We start from the raw sequence: 17,815 nt of genomic DNA, 5'->3' as shown, positions 1-17,815 counted from the left end.
CTTCAGTTATTCTGTGGCGTGTGGTTCGATAGTGATGGCGCACAAGCACATGTCATTGACTCATTTCTAGTATTGCAACCCTTTTGCGCGGCATTAATTGCCCTTATTTTCGCAGGAACTCAGTTACGTCTGTATGCAATGTATCGGCTGCAAGCTCTCAGACTTGCAGACGTACAATTATCTGAGGAATGCAGGTGCGTACCTTAGGAATTCTATCATGATACTATGGCAGTTCCTGAGCAAATTTTAATGCATGTGGTCCGCTCCTACACTATTTACACAAGCGCTGCACTTTGTATTTTGTGCACCATTAATGATTTGTGACATCCGCACATGTGTCAACCTTTTTGTAGGTTTAAAGTGTTGGAACGAACGTGCCTATTTCCTTTCGGCATTAAAAGAGGATCTGTAGTCAGCAACTGTTGTCAGGCGTTGTTCCTGTTGTAGAATTTCTCATCTTCTCACGTATTCACTGTGTCCCCGTTTTTACTTGCACCACATTTCACATGCTATGCCCTCCTTTCGTTTCGTGTAACATCTCCAGATAGGCTCTCCGTGCGCTGTCTAATTATCTAAGCTTGTTTCTAACAACTCTATCCAGATAATTTAGATATCAAGATTAAATTAGGGCAAAATGTATTGTGGGCCAGATAAGATACGGAGAGGTAAAAAATGAAAATAGCGACTGAATGACGTGGTCTGAGCACCTGAGCCGTATATGTCTCCTTTGCTTTGTCTGGAATAGGCCTTGCTTCCGGTTTCCCGCGGTCTAATCTCCATTGAGTGCCAATTAGCCTCGCTCTGTAACAAAAGACGACTAGAATAAAGCACGCACCTTGGAGAAGATGGCTGCCTGCAACATGGAGCGCACCCTAGCGCACAGCCGCAGGGACACGTGGGTCTGGTAGCAGCAGAGCACCAGGTCGGCCACCGATGCGGCCGCGAAAAGCACGGCCGTGGACGCCCGCACCCACTCGGTACGCGCCTCGATCAGCGCCCTGCGCATACGCGCGCAAGCTCAGGACGGCGAATTCAATCGTTGCTCGCAACGGTACCAGGTCGATAACGTTCAGGAATAAAGCGGTGTCCGGCGTTCGTTACCATTAAAGGAGAGGGAATTGTTCCTTTTTATAGGAGAACGATACATGGTTATGAGGAGCGGAAAAGGACCCATTCTTTCTCGCCATCAGCGCCGCAGTCAAATCTAAGCTGTATTCACACGAAAGGCCGTTGGCCGAAGGACCAGGAGTCACGTGGCGCCCCAGTTCCGCCTCGTGATATTTTTGCCTGGCTTAGGATGCAGTGTGATGAAAGACTATGTGCTTGCCTAATCTACTTATTAACAGCTCCCAAAGTGAAGGTAGGAGTGGCTATGATTGAAATAGCATGCGCGAGGCCTTTCTCCGCACGAGAGCCAAGTTTGTACCTCACGTAATGGAAGTCAGGTCCACAGGCCAGTGGTCCGTGATGTGAATCAACCTTTAAGCGGGCGGCAATATGGCGCAGCTTTTGCGGCGCAGTTAGGGCTCCACGGCGAAGCGCAAAGCTCACCCGTGTGTACAAGTGGCCTGGCTGGAATCTCGTCAAACTAGTTTTCACCACGCATGTGACTGATACAAGGTTATTTTACGGCAGTCATGAACAGACAATAACAAGTGCGGTGTGGTATAGGCGCAAGGAGGCGACGGCGTAGCAACGACGTGAAAAGCATGCATGAGGCTCATACGTCACTGCACAGCTGCTTATAGCGTTCACAGCACATGGTCGTGTCATTTTGAGTGTGTTCTCCTCCTGTTTTCTACAGCCTACATGACATTTCCAATACAGTTAATTAGATTTGCCCATTGCACCTTTTCTGCTGTTTTTCTTTTTTTTTTTTTCTTGTTTCCATTACCATGGGGCCTGCTTAGAGCGCAGATAGAAGGATATGAACAAGCATATATATGACAATAGTAACCTGCAGATAAATTTTAATTGCACTCTTCTCGTCTCACTGTGCAATGTTTCTGCGTCTTATAAACAGGTATAAACGAATGAAAGCTTACTGGTAAATGCTCACTACTTCTACTAAAAGCGCCACAGGAAAGTATGATGTGCGTGCTAACAGGTAAGAATTGTCTGGTGACACAGCTATGCAGCTGTCCACTACAGCACTAGCACAGCCATTAACAAGCAACGTACACGGTAACAAATTCAGCGGCCAATCTTTCCATATACGACATCAAACGCGAAGAGTTCAAACCACTGAAGTTTCAGACGTGTGCGTCCGCGCGCAGGGGTCACCTGAGCCAGCACCACTCACTCCAGAATGGGCACCTTGATGAGAACGCTTCCGAAGTAGCTGAGGGTACTCAAGATGGTCCACATGACGTCCACCCACACCACTCGCAGGATGGCACAGAGAAAGCGCCCGACTGTGATTGTCTTGTGCCTGCGACACGTTCACGCGCATTTTAAGAGAGGCGAGACTACCAGCTTGCCCAGCTAAAACATTTCGTTTACAAAGGTTTTTATTTTATAGACATAGAGTTGATTTAATTCTCGATTCAAACTGTAGGGGCTCTATTAATCTGTGCTGGTTAGTTGAAGCATTAAAGTGTCTTTAGCAGTGCGCCGTTATTGTTTAGTGTGATTCCCAAGCGATATTAAGTTTCCGTTGCATTTTTACGACCTAGCCGATACACGGTAGAGTTCAATTAATGTTGCTGGCTGTTATTTTATTGTACAATGCACTTTCCCGGTGTTTTTTTTTCTTGTTTTTTTTTTTTTTTTTTTTTTTTCATAGAATGGACTCTTCCCTGACGAATTGCACGCGTTTACATGCAGTGTTTGTGGATTTTTCGAGTCACGCCTTTGCCCTCATATATTTCCGAGCTGCCATAGCATGAGCTACATTTTCACTCGCTCGATCAGCTACCTCCGTCAAGTGGTGTTAGTATTCCTCGTTTCCTAGCCACCGCATGAACTTCAAGATCTGTGAGCTAGTTGAATGAGCAGCGAGATTCCCCAATGTGCGATGCTTTTAACCAAGAAAAGAGCAGATATTTTAGAGGAGTGTTCCGTACAGATTTCTCAAGGTCTACCACAAAAACTATGTGGGCGGCAGATGCGCGCGTTTAATGGAGCCACTGAAATACCTTTAAAGCGCTTCCTTTTACTACGAATGTTAAGCTGTTTAAGCCCGGCGAGCTTAAACTAGGGTATATATTATATAAGCTTGCTAGATGAGTAATAAAAAAACATGATTTGTTTCCAGTTTTCCCATCTTAAAGATGTGTTGGAATCGTGTTGGAATCGAGACACGAGTCTTTACAATGTGCGGCAAATTGAGCAAATAATTGCTCTCAAGCTCTGACTTTTTAATTTTGTTTATTGTGCAGCGTGCGCAAAATTAATATCTGCATACGTCAATCAAAATGCGCAATTCTGCGCACATTAGGAAAGGCCGCATGTCCAGGGTTACAGTACATTATGAGCAAGCAGGTTGTGCACTAACAAATGCTCACAACAAAGATACGTGCGGAATGCGGGGCTCTCGATAACCAGCATTTCATTATTCCTACAGACCATGGCAGTTTTACTCTTCCAGTAATCTCACGATAGGCTCATTTCTTACCCCTCCAGCATGCCAGTAAATGCAGACTTCAGGCTTAATCGTGACTTTCTCACTTTCCTTGGAGAGGCAGATACGTTTTATCTTGCAGCCATAATACATTAAACTGTATCTTCAGCGAGACCGCCTTAAATTCTGTTTATACGCCATGTACATTAAGCGATACTTACGGGAGCACAAGCCAGAACACTTTCATGTAATAAGCAATCCTAGGAATATGACGATTTGGCCGCAGGCACTAGAACACTCGTTATCATGCTTACCCAGTTACGGGACTCGCACGTCTTGTGCTATTATATTACGCAGCACTTGAAATGTTAACGTATCGCTCGATCCTGCCCGTGTGTAACTCACCAGCCTTCGGACATTCGACTGTTGAACTGGCTGAGCAGCTGACCGCACTTGTAACGATGTGGCATGAGCGGCACGTCCTCCATGACAACCTTGGCACGCAGCACGACGTTCGTGAGGTGCCTGCCAGAAATGTTCCAGAGAATTTCCTTTATCCATTAAAGCTGTTCACCTTGCTTCATTCAGCCCGCTATTGTCACAACTCTCGTCGCATTTCTAACCGTAATCATGGCATCAAGGAAAAAGACACTTTAGGGCTCGTAGACGCCCTTATCATTAGTCGACTAGCCCACCACCTCCCCTACCACCACATCACCAAAACACAACTCAATAAACTTACCGTCCTACACCGCTCAGCCGTTAAGCTGCCCTCCATTTACCTCGTCATACCAATACGATTCGGCTCCTTCAATTAGGCATACATAACAATGTTTGAGCGTGGCGTGACATGGTCCATAGGGTCACGAAGAGTCGGACACGACTGAACGACTGAACTGAACTGAACAATGTTGAGGAGACCATAAAGGCGCACCTCTCCAGCCAACAACGTCGACTCCGCACACCTACAGGCACTCATCTCCTGCGCTCGATGGGCTACAATACCCCTGATTCCTCACCTCACACTCATATATAGCCATCCCTCCGCATCTGCGGAACTTCCTCGAGCTCAAACCCCTCCCACGAAATATGGATCCCGAACACCACAAAGGCCGTCGCGCAGCCCGTGCCTCATATTTTTCCAAGCAGTACTCTACACGCCAGGGCATCATTTGCACGAATGCTTCACACAGTCCGAACATTCCTCACATCTGCACTGCTGTGTTCACGGACATTCACCGTTCGATGTTCAATGCCGCCTCCATCCACTGCACTAGCATCGCCGAGGCCGAATGCTTGGCCATTACACTCACAATCGCACACATCAGTCAGCTGCAGACTCAGCACACCACAATATGCACAGACTCCCAAGCAGTATACAGATATCTACTGCGAGGAATCCTCCCACACTCCATCTGCTAAAATATTATCTACTCTACCTACCCCTCCCGATCCCATCACCATCACATGGGTTCCTGGGCACGAGGACATCCTCGGAAATGAGCGCGCTCATGCGTTTGCCCGAAAACTAAGCTTCCGGGCGCCGGTGGATGTCCTCCCCAAACCTTCATTATACACCACCATCGAACCTCTTGACTACAATACAATTGTTCACTACTATCGTCGTTGCCGTGCCACGTACCCGCCACCACATCACACGCTTTCTCACATCGACAGCACTGGCGACAACTCCAGACACATTCGTTCCCATCTCCTCAATTAGCCCAAATCTTTCACTCTACGGACTTCCCACCATATTGCACCACGTACAATGCCACCCCACCCACCCTCTACCATTACTTATGGGAATTTCCACATCCCATCCGCGTTCCTCACGTCAAACACCCCACCCCCTCCTCCTGCAGGCTGCCCCTCTAGCCACGCAGCCTGCAGATCAGTTGTGGCTGGTCGAGCGGGCTAAGCTAAAAATAACAGCCAGAGGGCACCTGGACTAAGAGGTCCTCCTAGGAGTGTTTACATTTTTCTTTATTTATATAAAGTTTTCCCCCTCCTCGTCCTGTTGCGATAGCGGTAAGACACCACGCAGTTTTCATAATAATTCGGACCAAGGCTGTGCAGTGTGCGTTGAATTTTTCAGCCATATTGTGCTATTCGTACCTCCCCTATTTCCACCGCCTCCATACTGACGTTCGTGGCTAGTTCAAGACCATGCATAAGAAGCATAAATGATCCTACTTTTCGCTGATATGCCTCAATCCTGTGCAGGCTAGGCTTAAAGATTTTCTATTATCATAAATGGCACGAAACTCCAGCCCGCTGCTAATGCTTTATCTTAACGCAATATCGTTAAAGAGTCTGTTCACCGAAAATCCGGCGTCGGCGGCCGACGTCAGCGTTGTCGTAGGGAGCGAAAACTCCCGAGCATGGTGCTGGCAGGCGGTAGCAGGCAGCTGACACGGCCGAGCGCTAACGTAGAGTTGCCTTACATTACGTTTGGAAGGAGCAGTGAACCTAGGCCTCGCCTTTCACTTGGGAAGATAACATCAAGATAAGCCTTCAAGACGCTTCCATATGGGAGAGAGCAAAGGCCTCTCCCATATTTCTCCAATTAACCCGGTTCTGTGCTAGCTGCATCCACTTGACCCCTGCGAACTTCTTAACCTCATCCGCCCACCTAACTTTCTGCCGCCCCTGCTACGCTTTCCTTCCCTTAGAATCCAGTTTGTTACCCTAAGCGACCATCGGTTATCCTCTCTTCGCACTACATGTCCTGCCCATGCCCATTTCTTCTTCTTGATTTCCACTAGAATGCCAGTAACTTGAGTTATTTCTCTGACCCACTCTGCACGCTTCCTATCTCTTAATGTTATACCCCTACCATTTATCGTTGCATAGCTCTCTGCGTTGTCCTCAACTTAGTAGAACCCTCTTGGTTAGCCTCCACGTTTCAGCCCCATAGGTGGGTAAAGGTAAGATGAAACTGTTGTATTCTTTCCTCTTGAGCGATACCAGTAAGCTGCAAGTCATAATCTGCGAGTGCTTGCCAAATGCGCTCCATCCCAATCTTATTCTTCTGGTTATTTCCTTTTCATGGTCCGGATCTTCGGTTACTACCTGTCCTAAGTAGACATATTCGCCTACTACTTCCAGTGCTTCGCTACCTAACGTAAACTCCTTCCCGAGGCTGTTGAACATTACCTTAGTCTTCTGCATATTGATTTTCAATCCTACCTTTCTACTTTTCCTGTCTAGGTCACTAATCATTATTTGCATTTCATCTCCTGCCTTACTTAGCAAGGCAAAGTCCTCAGCAAATCGCAGATTACTGAGGTATTCTTCATCTACCCTTATACCTAACTGCTCCCATTCCAAGTCTCTGAATACTTCCTCTAAGCAAGCTGTGAATAGTACTGAGGAGGTCGTGTCTACTTGCCTAACACCTTTCTTTATGGGACTTTTGTTACTTTCTTTATGCAGAACTATGGTTGCTGTGCAGCCACTGTATATATCTTCCAGCACTTTCACGTACGGCTCGTCTACCCCCCGATTTCGCAATACCTGCATCACCGCCGAGCTTTCTACTGAGTCAAATGCTTTTTCGTAATCGATCAATGCTATATATAAGGGCTGGTTATATTCCGAGCATTCTTCTATCGCCTGGATGATGGTATGGATATGATCGATAGTAGAGTACCGTTTCCGAAAACCTGCTTAATCATTTGCTTGATTGCAGTCTAAGCTTGTCCTGATTCTGTTACCGATTATCATAGTAAATACTTTATACGTAACAAACAGTAAGCTAATTGGTCTGTTTCTTAAGGCCCTTAGCGTCCCCTTTCTTATGAATGAGGATAATGTTTGCGTTCTTCCATAGTTCCGGTTCCGTCGATGACATCCGCACTGCGTATACAGGGTGGCCAGTGTTTCTAGCACGATTTCCCCCTCGTCCTTCAACAAATCTGCAGTTATCTGATCCTATCCAGCTGCTTTCCCCCTTTTCATAGTTTCTATTGCTTTTTTAACCTCGTCTTTCGTCACTGGTGGAACGTCTGACTGTTTTTCCTTACTGCCAAACTCATTACGATCCCGACTACTTTGGCTACTGTAGAAATCAGTATAGAATTCCTCAGCTACTTTGACTATCTTGTCCATATTCGTGATGACGTTGCCCACCTTGTCCCTTAGCGCATATATCTAATTTTTGCCTATGCCCAATTTCTTCTTCACCGCTTTTAGTTATAACATTACGAATGTCACAAAACCAAATGCTGCCCGGCATCATCGTATCTGTGAAGCATCTGCCTGCATACCATGACAGGTGACGTTTGAATAAATTTCTCTCCTTGCGCCTGGCAAGAGATGGGAACATCCACTTCCCTCCCCACATCCACATCACGTCCACTTAATGGGGAGGAAGGGGCGACTAAGAATGAATTGGGAAAAATAAAATTGAGAAGAAATGACTGAGTAGAAAATAATAATGAAACGATTACGGAGAGCAACGAAAACAACGGATTCAGGAGTGAAGAAAAATTGAGATAGAATAAGATAATAAGGTCTTCATTATACTCGAACTAAAACGGAGTTACGATAGGATAGACTGCGGATTGAGAAAAATGCCACCGTTTTTTCTCCACATTACTAATACTGATTGACCTTGAATATTAAGGCTAAATTATTTAATGGCTCATGCTATCGGCGTTCGTTCGATCATACTATAGCTGTAAATCAAATGACGTCATCAGAAAAGTAAAACTCCTGTCCCCACAGGAAATCTAACCTCCATCCCTTGGATCCTCAGCCGAGCGTTTAACCAATTGCGCCATGCTTGGGATCATGACTGGACTGCAGACCATTTGTTTCGTCAGAAGAGGCAGAATTACGATGATCCATGCTAGGTGGCTATCAGTCCACGGCTGACAGCGACCTAAATACCCCACTCAATGACCAGGGTTTGAACTCCCAGGCCTGAGCTGACCAACACGGCCTCCCATTGCTCGAAAGTAGGAACTTGTATTAGAGATTCCGCGGGTGACTCCTCTTTACAATTCCACAGTAAGTGATCATAAGTGGCTATTTCACTGCATAGTGCACAATCCGGGTCGTAATCGCCGGGATATAATTTCGATAACAAGTAAGAAATCATAAAGGATCGCGTCTGGAGTCGGTTCCAGGTTGTCTCCTACTCCTTATCTTACGCTTTATCTGGAGGGCGGAATATCCTCCTTTCAAACTTAAAATCATTAGTAATTTCGTAAAACGATGCTACGCCGTCCTTCGAGAAATTCTCAGTAACTACATCGCGCTCCCTGCTTGGCTGACGAATTCTCGACCTTTGATGTGTGCCGCTTCGTTACCAGGGTTCTCCGAGTGAGCCGAGACCCATAGTCAATTCAATAATTCTGTGTAAGTGCTTGGTTTGACTCAATATGCTAACTGCTAATAGATTCTACCCCTCGCATAATTGAGTATGGCGGATTTAGTGTCACTGAGTGGAGCAGTAGCTTCGGTGTTAACGACGGCAAGAGTGATTTTCGCCTGTTCTGCCGTTTCCGGGTATCTCGTTTTGGTAGTGCCGGGGACTATCAGTCTGCCTTGCATGTCCACCGCCACTTGTGCGAACGCTTGTTTCTGCTGATATTCTGCGGCATTTACATATACCGACTGAGCAACTAGTAGAGATGATGTGGCGGAGGCCCGGGATTGCGAAACGTACATAAACATTTTCCTTGTTTACCGTGAGGATGATAGTAGCGATGACAATGACGCTTCAATAGTTATAATGAAAATGATGAAATTAACAATGATAATGACGCTGCATTTAGTTGACAATGATAACGAGAGAAAACATAATGCACCGTGTGGACCAGCAACGCTTAGGCTTTCGCTGTTCTGCTGTGTAGATTCCACAGTGCTCTCGAAATATTTTTATGACACCAGGTATATAAATTTATAAACGATGTTTATCGCTGCCCCTACAGCCCGCGACTCCTCTACTAGGTGGATTGCGCTATCTTATACTGATGAAACCGCTGTTGGGCACTATGTGTATGTACATACCTCAGCTCATGCATTTTATCCAGTGTGGACACGCGAGATTTAGTGTACAGCTCCACCTTTCCTCACCGAAGCATTTGTTCAGATATCTGTATGTCGTTGTGTAGTTCAGTTCACTCGACAAGGAAGCCAGTGTTATGTGTTCATAGAGTGCTATGTCTATATCATTGCACGTTCCCCAGCCTAGTTTTACTCACTTGCGCAGCGCCCAGCAGCAAAGCACGCCAAAAGGTGACGACGTGTCGTCGTGGAGCCTCTCCTTGAAGTAGGCAAGAAAAAGAGGACAAAGTACAAATGAATCTCACAAGTAATAAAAGCCTTTTTGCGAAATTATTTCCCTCATTACACATACCATACAAGCTTCATCATCTGCATCATCATCACCATCAACAACCTGACTATACCCACTCCAGGGTGAAGGCCTCTTCCATATTCCTCCTATTAATACGGTCCTGTGCTAGCTGTATCCACTTAACAATTCTCGCTTGCCTATATCTTCGAAGATTATCGAGAAATGCATATTTACTCTAGGTTATGGTTTAATTTAACAATTCATTTTTTTAGGACGAGCATCATCATCGTCATCAGCCTGACTATACCCACTGCAGGGCAAAGGCCTCTCCCATATTTCTCCAATTAACCCGGTTTTGTGCTAGCTGCCTCCACTTGACCCCTGCGAACTTCTTAACCTCATCCGCCCACCTAACTTTCTGCCGCCCCCTGCTACGCTTTCCTTCACTTAGAATCCAGTTCTTTACCCTAAGCGACCATCGGTTATCCTCTCTTCGCACTACATGTCCTGCCCATGCCCATTTCTTCTTCTTGATTTCCACTAGAATGTCAGTAACTTGAGTTATTTCTCTGACCTACTCTGCACGCTTCTATCTCTTAACGTTATACCCCTACCATTTATCGTTCCACAGCTCTCTGCATTGTCCTCAACTTAGTAGAACCCTCTTGGTTAGCCTCCACGTTTCAGCCCCATAGATGAGTCCAGGTAAGATACAACTGTTGTATTCTTTCCTCTTGAGCGATACCAGTAAGCTGCTAGTCATAATCTGCGAGTGCTTGCCAAATGCGCTCCATCCCAATCTTATTATTCTGGTTATTTCCTTTTCATGGTCCGGATCTGCGGTTACTGCCTGTCCTAAGTAGACATATTTGCCTACTACTTCCAGTACTTCGCTACCTAACGTAAACTCCTTCCCGAGGCTGTTGAACATTACCTTAGACTTCTGCACATTGATTTTCCATCCTACCATTCTACTTTTCCTGTCTAGGTCACTAATAATTCTTTGCAGTTCATCTCCTGGCTTACTTAGCAAGGCAAAGTCATCCGCAAATCGCAGATTACTGAGGTATTCTTCATCTACCCTTATACCTAACTGCTCCCATTCCAAGTCTCTGAATACTTCCTCTAAGCAAGCTGTGAATAGTACTGAGGAGATCGTGTCTACTTGCCTAACACCTTTCTTTATGGGATTTTTTTTTACTTTCTTTATGCAGAACTATGGTTGCTGTGCAGCCACTATATATATATTCCAGCACTTTCACGTACGGCTCGTCTACCCCCTGATTTCGCAATGCCTGCAACACCGCCGGGCTTTCTACTGAGTCAAATGCTTCTTCGTAATCGATCAATGCTATGTATAAGGGCTGGTTATATTCCGAGCATTTTTCTATCGCCTGGCTGATGGTATGGATATGATCGACAGTAGAGTACTGTTTCCGAAAACCTGCTTAATCATTTGCTTGATTGCAGTCTAAGGTTGTCCTGATTCTGTCAGCGATTACCATAGTAAATACCTTATACGTAACAAACAGTAAGCTGATTGGTCTGTTTTTTAAGGCCCTTAGCGTCCCCTTTCTTATATGTAAGAGATGGTAAGCTGACTGGTCTGTAATTTTTCAAGTTATTAGCGTCCCCTTTCTTATGAATTAAGATAATGTTCGCGTTTTGCATGGTTCCGGTACTGTCGATGACACCAGGCGTTGCGTATTAGGGTGGTCAGTCTTCCTAGCACGCAATCCTCCCACCCTTTACCAATCTGCCGTTACCTGATCCTCTCCAGTTATTTTCCTACTTTTCTTAGTTTCTAAAGCAGAACCTCTAGTGCTTCGTCACTGGCGGAACTTCCGACTGCTTTTCCCTACTGCCAGTCTCATTATTGTCCTGACTACTTTGGTTACTGACAGATCAGTATAGAACTGCTGGTCTACTTTGACTATTTCGTCCATATTATTGATGACGTTCCACACCTTGTCCCTTAATATATATATATCTGATTTCCTTCTTCACCGTTTTAAGGCCTCCACCGTTCTTTACAGCATACTAAATTTTCTCCCTGTTATACTTCCTTATGTCGGCCACTTTAAGCTCATTGATTAGCGTTGATATCTCTGCCAGTTCTATCTTGTCTGTTGGGTTTAAAGCTTTCATACTTTGGCGTTTCTTAATCAAATCTTTCGTCTCCTTAGACAAGCTTAGGCAGCACTTATTCGGTGGCCGCCATTCTTTTCCCGCATGTCTGAAGAGGTAACAAAGTGCATAGGCCGGCGATTCGGCGAGTTCAAAAGAAATTGTTGTCCTCTGTCTGCCCAGTGGGACTTTGTTATCAAATAAGCAAACATACTGTGAATTTCTGCAGCATATCGTCGTTATATTCAATAAGCTTCAAGCACTCGACATCCATTCCTTTGGTATCGTCCCTCTTCGAAATCACGCCATAAGTGGAAGCAAAGAGCATAAGACCGTCATCTTACCCTTCATCGATCAGGGGTATTGCCGATAGATATGCAGTGTGCGAGATATGCTGTGATATGCAGTGTGCAGCAGTGTGCAGATATGCAGTGTGCAGCACAGAATGCGAGAGCAATAAATGCATCTCTATTCATTAAATCCGGCGGCGGCGGTTCAAGAGAAATCACACACATGGCTCCGGCAGGTGGTAGTTGCCAGGTGACATGACCATGCACTGATTGGTCGTCCGGTTTGTGACGTCACGAGACCACATGTCATGACATTGTTTAGCAGGCGGTACCAACTCATGCTTAGCCTTTGATATGGGAGGGTTAGATTGGAATGCAGCCTTGCAGAGTCTTCGAATCCCTAGTTAGACACACTGCCCCTAATATCACTCCAGCACGTTCTTATGGCCTGGTTAAAGCGGATAATTATATATCTGTGGGGTAATTTCTCGCAACTTGTGATAAATTATGACTGTATGCTGATGATTTTGTGTGGGATAATAGAGGCATAAAAATAAAAGTTGTGGGGGACTTTTAAAGCTCCGTCTTGAAGAGTACGACGCGATGGCATGAGCTACCAGCCCACGTATTAAGCCCGGATTTAACCAAGCCATATGAACGTGCCTGCGTGATCTCGGGGTAACGTGAATGCAAGCGTCCTGGCAGGCTGATTCTGATATCACCTTCCACTATGAAATGAGAGGATCTAGTTGGAAGCTCCTGCCAAACGCAATGTCAGGAGGCAACCCTACGTTCATTTAGTCATCTGCCAGGTCAGCTTCCACCTACAGCCTGCCAGCACTATGCTCGTGATTTATGGCTCGCAATACCAACGCTTGCGCCGAGGCCGACACGGGGCCTTCAACAATATCGCGTTATCCGACTATTTATTAAGCGAATAGCAAATTGAATGGACGGGGATTGTTAATGTGATTGCGTCACACCCTTAAAGGGACAGAAAACTGACTTAATATGTCATGATGGTACGATAAAAATGATAACTTGTTTCGTATAACATATATAGAATATAGAACACTGCAATATCCAAGAAACGATCATCTATAATTTTAATTTGGCACGGTAAATTGCATAAAATCGACTATAAAGACATATTGCGGCGAAATGATCTCATCGTCACTGTAGTAACTGACGTGACCGCTTCCTTGGAAAATGTCACCGATTTTTTAACCGTACAATGCTGTTTATTCTTCTAGAAGTGCTCCTCTTTATTTATTCTATTTTGCTCTCTCTTCGGCGCTCCTTCAATAAAAAACACCGCTCCTTTCGCATTGCCTACGATATATTTTTTGCGTCACTAGAGGGCATCACAGTGTATTCAATTCTTTGCATGAAGCGGCGACAACGCACTGCTGAGACCTTCGTCGACGAGACATACTGTGCCGTAACCGCCTTGAGTGCGGAAGCTGAAATGGGCGCTACTCTATAATAAAAATGTTGGTTACTGCGTGTAGGTTTATATTTATATTTGTTTTCGGTACATCAATTTCTCTGACGTATAATAGACATCGCGGTCGCTGCTCATGGTTTCCATGAGCAGCATAGAAATGGGCGCATGCACTAGTCGAAAATTTTTCTGCAGCGCCTCTAACCAAACCGCTATCTGATCCGATAACGATCAATCACTTTAAACAGGAAAGTTTTCATTACGGCAAAAAATCGATGCCTAAGTTTCAGTGTTCTGCTCGTTAAAAGGCGAAGCGTAAGCATCCCGCATTTTTTTTTTGTATCTATGTTTTATTTTCGCTACCTCCTTTATTTTTCGTGCTGTTTTTATACCCTGTTCACACTTGCCGCGTGTCGTACGCCGGCTGTGTAACCTGTTTCCCTTTCTGCCCCTTGAAGGATCGTTTTTTCCTCTCCGCTCGGGAGGACTCAAGGTTCCACTGTGAACTAATTCTAAATTCAAGTTATTTTCACCGAAAAGTGTTATGAGGTCAGGGTCTCACCAAGTGAAGTAGGGCGCACGACGCCTGTAACCCATTGCTTTCAGTGCGTACCATGCCTCGTTCACTGTAAATACGAGGGTTTCCAGCTCCTATAGATCGTCAAGAACATACGAATGCACTACCTTGCTGCCGTCTTTTTTAAGGAAGATGCGGTCTCGTAGGCCGGTGGTCAGGAACGAACCCAGAAGGAAGAATACGGCGATCACGTTCACGAGCACTACGCTGTGCTGGTAGTTGTAGTCGGACACGACCATCCTCTGCGTGACACAGTGTACCTAAGTCACTCTAACTGGCATGCAAGAAGCATGTAGACAAACAAAAAACAAAACAATGCATCACTGCTAGAGCAGCAGTTGGCTCCATCTAAAGAACTGGTCGTAGGGCCGTCTGCATGGTTGGGTAAAGATATACTTTCCTATCCAATAATAATTAGCAATTTCTTACCCAGCGATTCCCTGCAATTCAGAGTCGTTAAAGCAACTGCTTCATGATTGGTGAAGTGTTTGCTGAATAGCACAATACCGCTGACGTGGCAGTCTGTCTCGAAGACGGTGTCAGTGGTCGGAGTGCTCGTCGTTGACGAGATCCCCACCGCGCTTAAGTAGTCCATGCCCTTGCATATGTGCAGCGCAGAATGATTGCGCTATGCTACAGGTACTGCTTGTATCACCATGCCGTATCTAAAGAACTCGTGCAAACTTAACAGCGTCCCCGTCCGTTAAGTACTTTGTGCAATGTCTTAGGCGTTTTAAGGAGCACTTTTGTGCAACACCACCTGAGACGGTGCCGGAATAAAGTTGAGTCATGTCACTAAGCCGTTCCTATGTTAAGTTAGAATCAGTAGGTAATTTCTGATCGACTTATCTTCAGACAGAGCTTTAGGTTAAGCAGATTTGCAGGACCATGCCGGACCAAGAGAACAACCCGGATAAGACGAGCCGGATTTAGGTTTAAGTGCTAAGTTGTCCTAGAAATGGTTACCGCGATAAATTGAGTTGTGGTCTCCAAGATATTTGCTGCAGTGTTGTGGTCGTGGCTGCCGTAAAAGAGGAATAATTATGGAGTTCATTTGGAGGGACTGCTAATCTACTTTAGTAGAAACTGGCATTGGTCAATTAGAACTTTTTCCTCCAATTTGATTAGGTGAAAATAAGTCCCTAGTGTCCGTTTGCCTTAGCCATATGCATGACTCGTATTACTGCATCAAATTTCACTGGCCTTGCTGCTTTTAGGACTGAAACTGATTGATTGAATGATTGTCTTATGACTAGTTGATTGAATAAATAATAGATAAATTATTTGATCGGTTGATTGATTGATTGATTGATTGATTGATTGATTGATTGATTGATTGATTGATTGATTGATTGATTGATTGATTGATCGATTGATTGATTGATTTGAAAGCGCAGCAGACAAAGTTGTCGAGAAAGGAAAACTGGTAAGGGAGGAATCTGCGATTTATAGGTAAGTCGACCCTTCGATTTGAATCCAGGCTTATAGGCAAAGATTTTTTTGCCTTTTGAGAGTGCGTCGACCTATTAGCTACGCGAGCAGCAATGCCGAGGTAGAGAGCTCCTCACCTCCGAGAACCACAGGTGCTGCGCAGAGGCAACAGTGTCGATGATGGCAGCCGTACACAGTAATCCCAGCACGCACCAGATGTAGGCCGAGCAGGGCTGGCCACGTTTGTTGCGCAAGGCAGCAATGCCGCTCAGCGTCGCCTGCGGGAAAGGTAAATACATTAAATGGCCGCTTGCAGTGCATGCATTTTCAGACATTCCTAACATGCTGATGTTCTCACAATATGATAATAAATTCAAGCTCTTTGGTGAAACTTAGCTGAAAATTTCGTTTTTCTCCATTACATGCACGCCTGTTGATTGGGGAAAATGTAATATACATTGATGCAAAAACTCTTGGCGAGTTTACAGTTGCAGTGAGATTACAGTGTTACAGACAACAAAGTATTCAGTGCGCCGGGGATTGTTAGTTGGTACAGTGGAGGGCCTTGGCAAAACAGAACAAATAAAATTTGTACGTAATTACTAGAGCCCTTGTCTGAAATCTTATCAGGATCCAATAATGCTCGACGTAGGGCTAAACATAGATTGGAACGAGTAACGTTTAATGTTGGCTGTGTTGACGTAGCGTTAAGCAAATTGAGAATTCGAGAACTAACACCGTATTTGCCTGTCAGAAAATAATCTCTACGTAGCAAAATACATTAATCAGAGAAAATATCTGATAGGTTGTCAGATTACACTGGCACATTGAAGCTTCCATTTGGAGTAGATGAATATTCTCTAGAAACACAGCTACGTCCTAAAGAAACCGAGAGCGTACAGTTTTTATATTACGGCGCTTAAATGTAGAGTCTGCATCGATCTCATATGCCTCTCCTGAACAGCGCGTACATATATACTTGTCATTGGTTACTGAAACAGAAACTATCTAATAATTTGTTGTGCATCATGTAAACCTGAGCAGTCTTGTTCTGGTAACTGAAAACTGCAATATTGAAGATGAAAATAAAATTCCGCCAAATGTGAAGTACGTGAGCTACCACGTCGCATTTAGTTTCGCTTTCATATATGATCTGAAACTTCCCATAGTACATACCCGCGAGCCACTTAATACGCGACTCTGATCACTGGGAGGCTCTACTGCTCAACCCCGACCCAGGGACACAGATATATAAAGCTCATCCAGCTGGCTGAAAACGCCGCCACTGCTCAAGGAATAGCGACCGTCGTTTAACTTGTGGGGGTGCCATTCGGGTCGGGCCTCTGCATCCGCTGGTAATAAAGTTTCACCACCACCACCCCCACCACCACTACTTGAAGATACTGAACAGACTAACTAATCAAGGCTCCAAAAGATGGACTTTCAATAATGCAGTAGCTAAAACATTTTAAAAGCACAAGAAAACAATGCATGGTCTGCCCGATTCGCGTGCAGTAAATTTCGGGCAAATGACACAATTTGAGATTCTTGGCACGTGAAAAGGCACAGTCATGGCCCCGTGAGCAGCGAAAGAGCTGATGCTGGAAAGTACGAAGAACCACACGGAGTTCAACTAAACATTGACGCCAGCAAGTCGTCTGCATGCCGCGCAACGCGCTGAAACATGATGCAATCGGAGGAAGGAATGGTGAAGAGCGAAGGCGCGCGCCGCACCATCTTTTCAGTGCACCCAGGAGAGCGAAAACGAAGGAATCGGACCACCTCTAAGCGCATACTCTCCCCACACGTGCGCGGGGGCGCAAATCTGATAGCAGCGCCGCGTAGCGGAGATCAGCCGCTCCCCGGCTATGCGGAGTGGCCTGAGAACTTTTGACCATTCATGTACGTTAGTTCAGTATGGGAAAGGGATGCATTGTATATCGGGTGCTAAACAAGAAATGCTCATTTCTATAGTGTGATGTGTCACTTTCGTCATGATTTCGGATCGACAGGAGAGAGAAAAACTCCGACTGTTTACTGTTATCCCAGAATTAAATGTATTCTTCGCGGCCAA

At 45.2% G+C, this 17,815-nt stretch overlaps 1 protein-coding gene across 1 annotated transcript in view; it reads right to left on the bottom strand.

Moving 5' to 3' along the window:
• The window catches only part of LOC146178276 (ATP-binding cassette sub-family C member 3-like), a 76,576-nt gene that overhangs the window by 35,396 nt on the left and 23,365 nt on the right, over positions 1–17,815 (bottom strand). Inside the window, exons 4-9 of the mRNA XM_084579665.1 lie at positions 15,879–16,019; positions 14,418–14,552; positions 9,778–9,839; positions 3,968–4,087; positions 2,303–2,431; positions 836–998 (exon numbers count right to left, since the gene is read on the bottom strand). Of these exons, the coding sequence (XP_084435791.1) occupies positions 836–998; positions 2,303–2,431; positions 3,968–4,087; positions 9,778–9,839; positions 14,418–14,552; positions 15,879–16,019 (750 nt within the window). The remainder of the gene's footprint in view (positions 1–835; positions 999–2,302; positions 2,432–3,967; positions 4,088–9,777; positions 9,840–14,417; positions 14,553–15,878; positions 16,020–17,815) is intronic.

The sequence above is a fragment of the Amblyomma maculatum genome, chromosome 9, assembly GCF_055883805.1.
Source record: "Amblyomma maculatum isolate TAMU_Amacu chromosome 9, ASM5588380v1, whole genome shotgun sequence".
In the NCBI taxonomy this organism is placed as follows: Eukaryota; Metazoa; Arthropoda; class Arachnida; order Ixodida; family Ixodidae; genus Amblyomma; species Amblyomma maculatum.
Note: the sequence above shows the minus strand (reverse complement) of the source record. Positions and strands in the feature narration are given on the sequence as shown.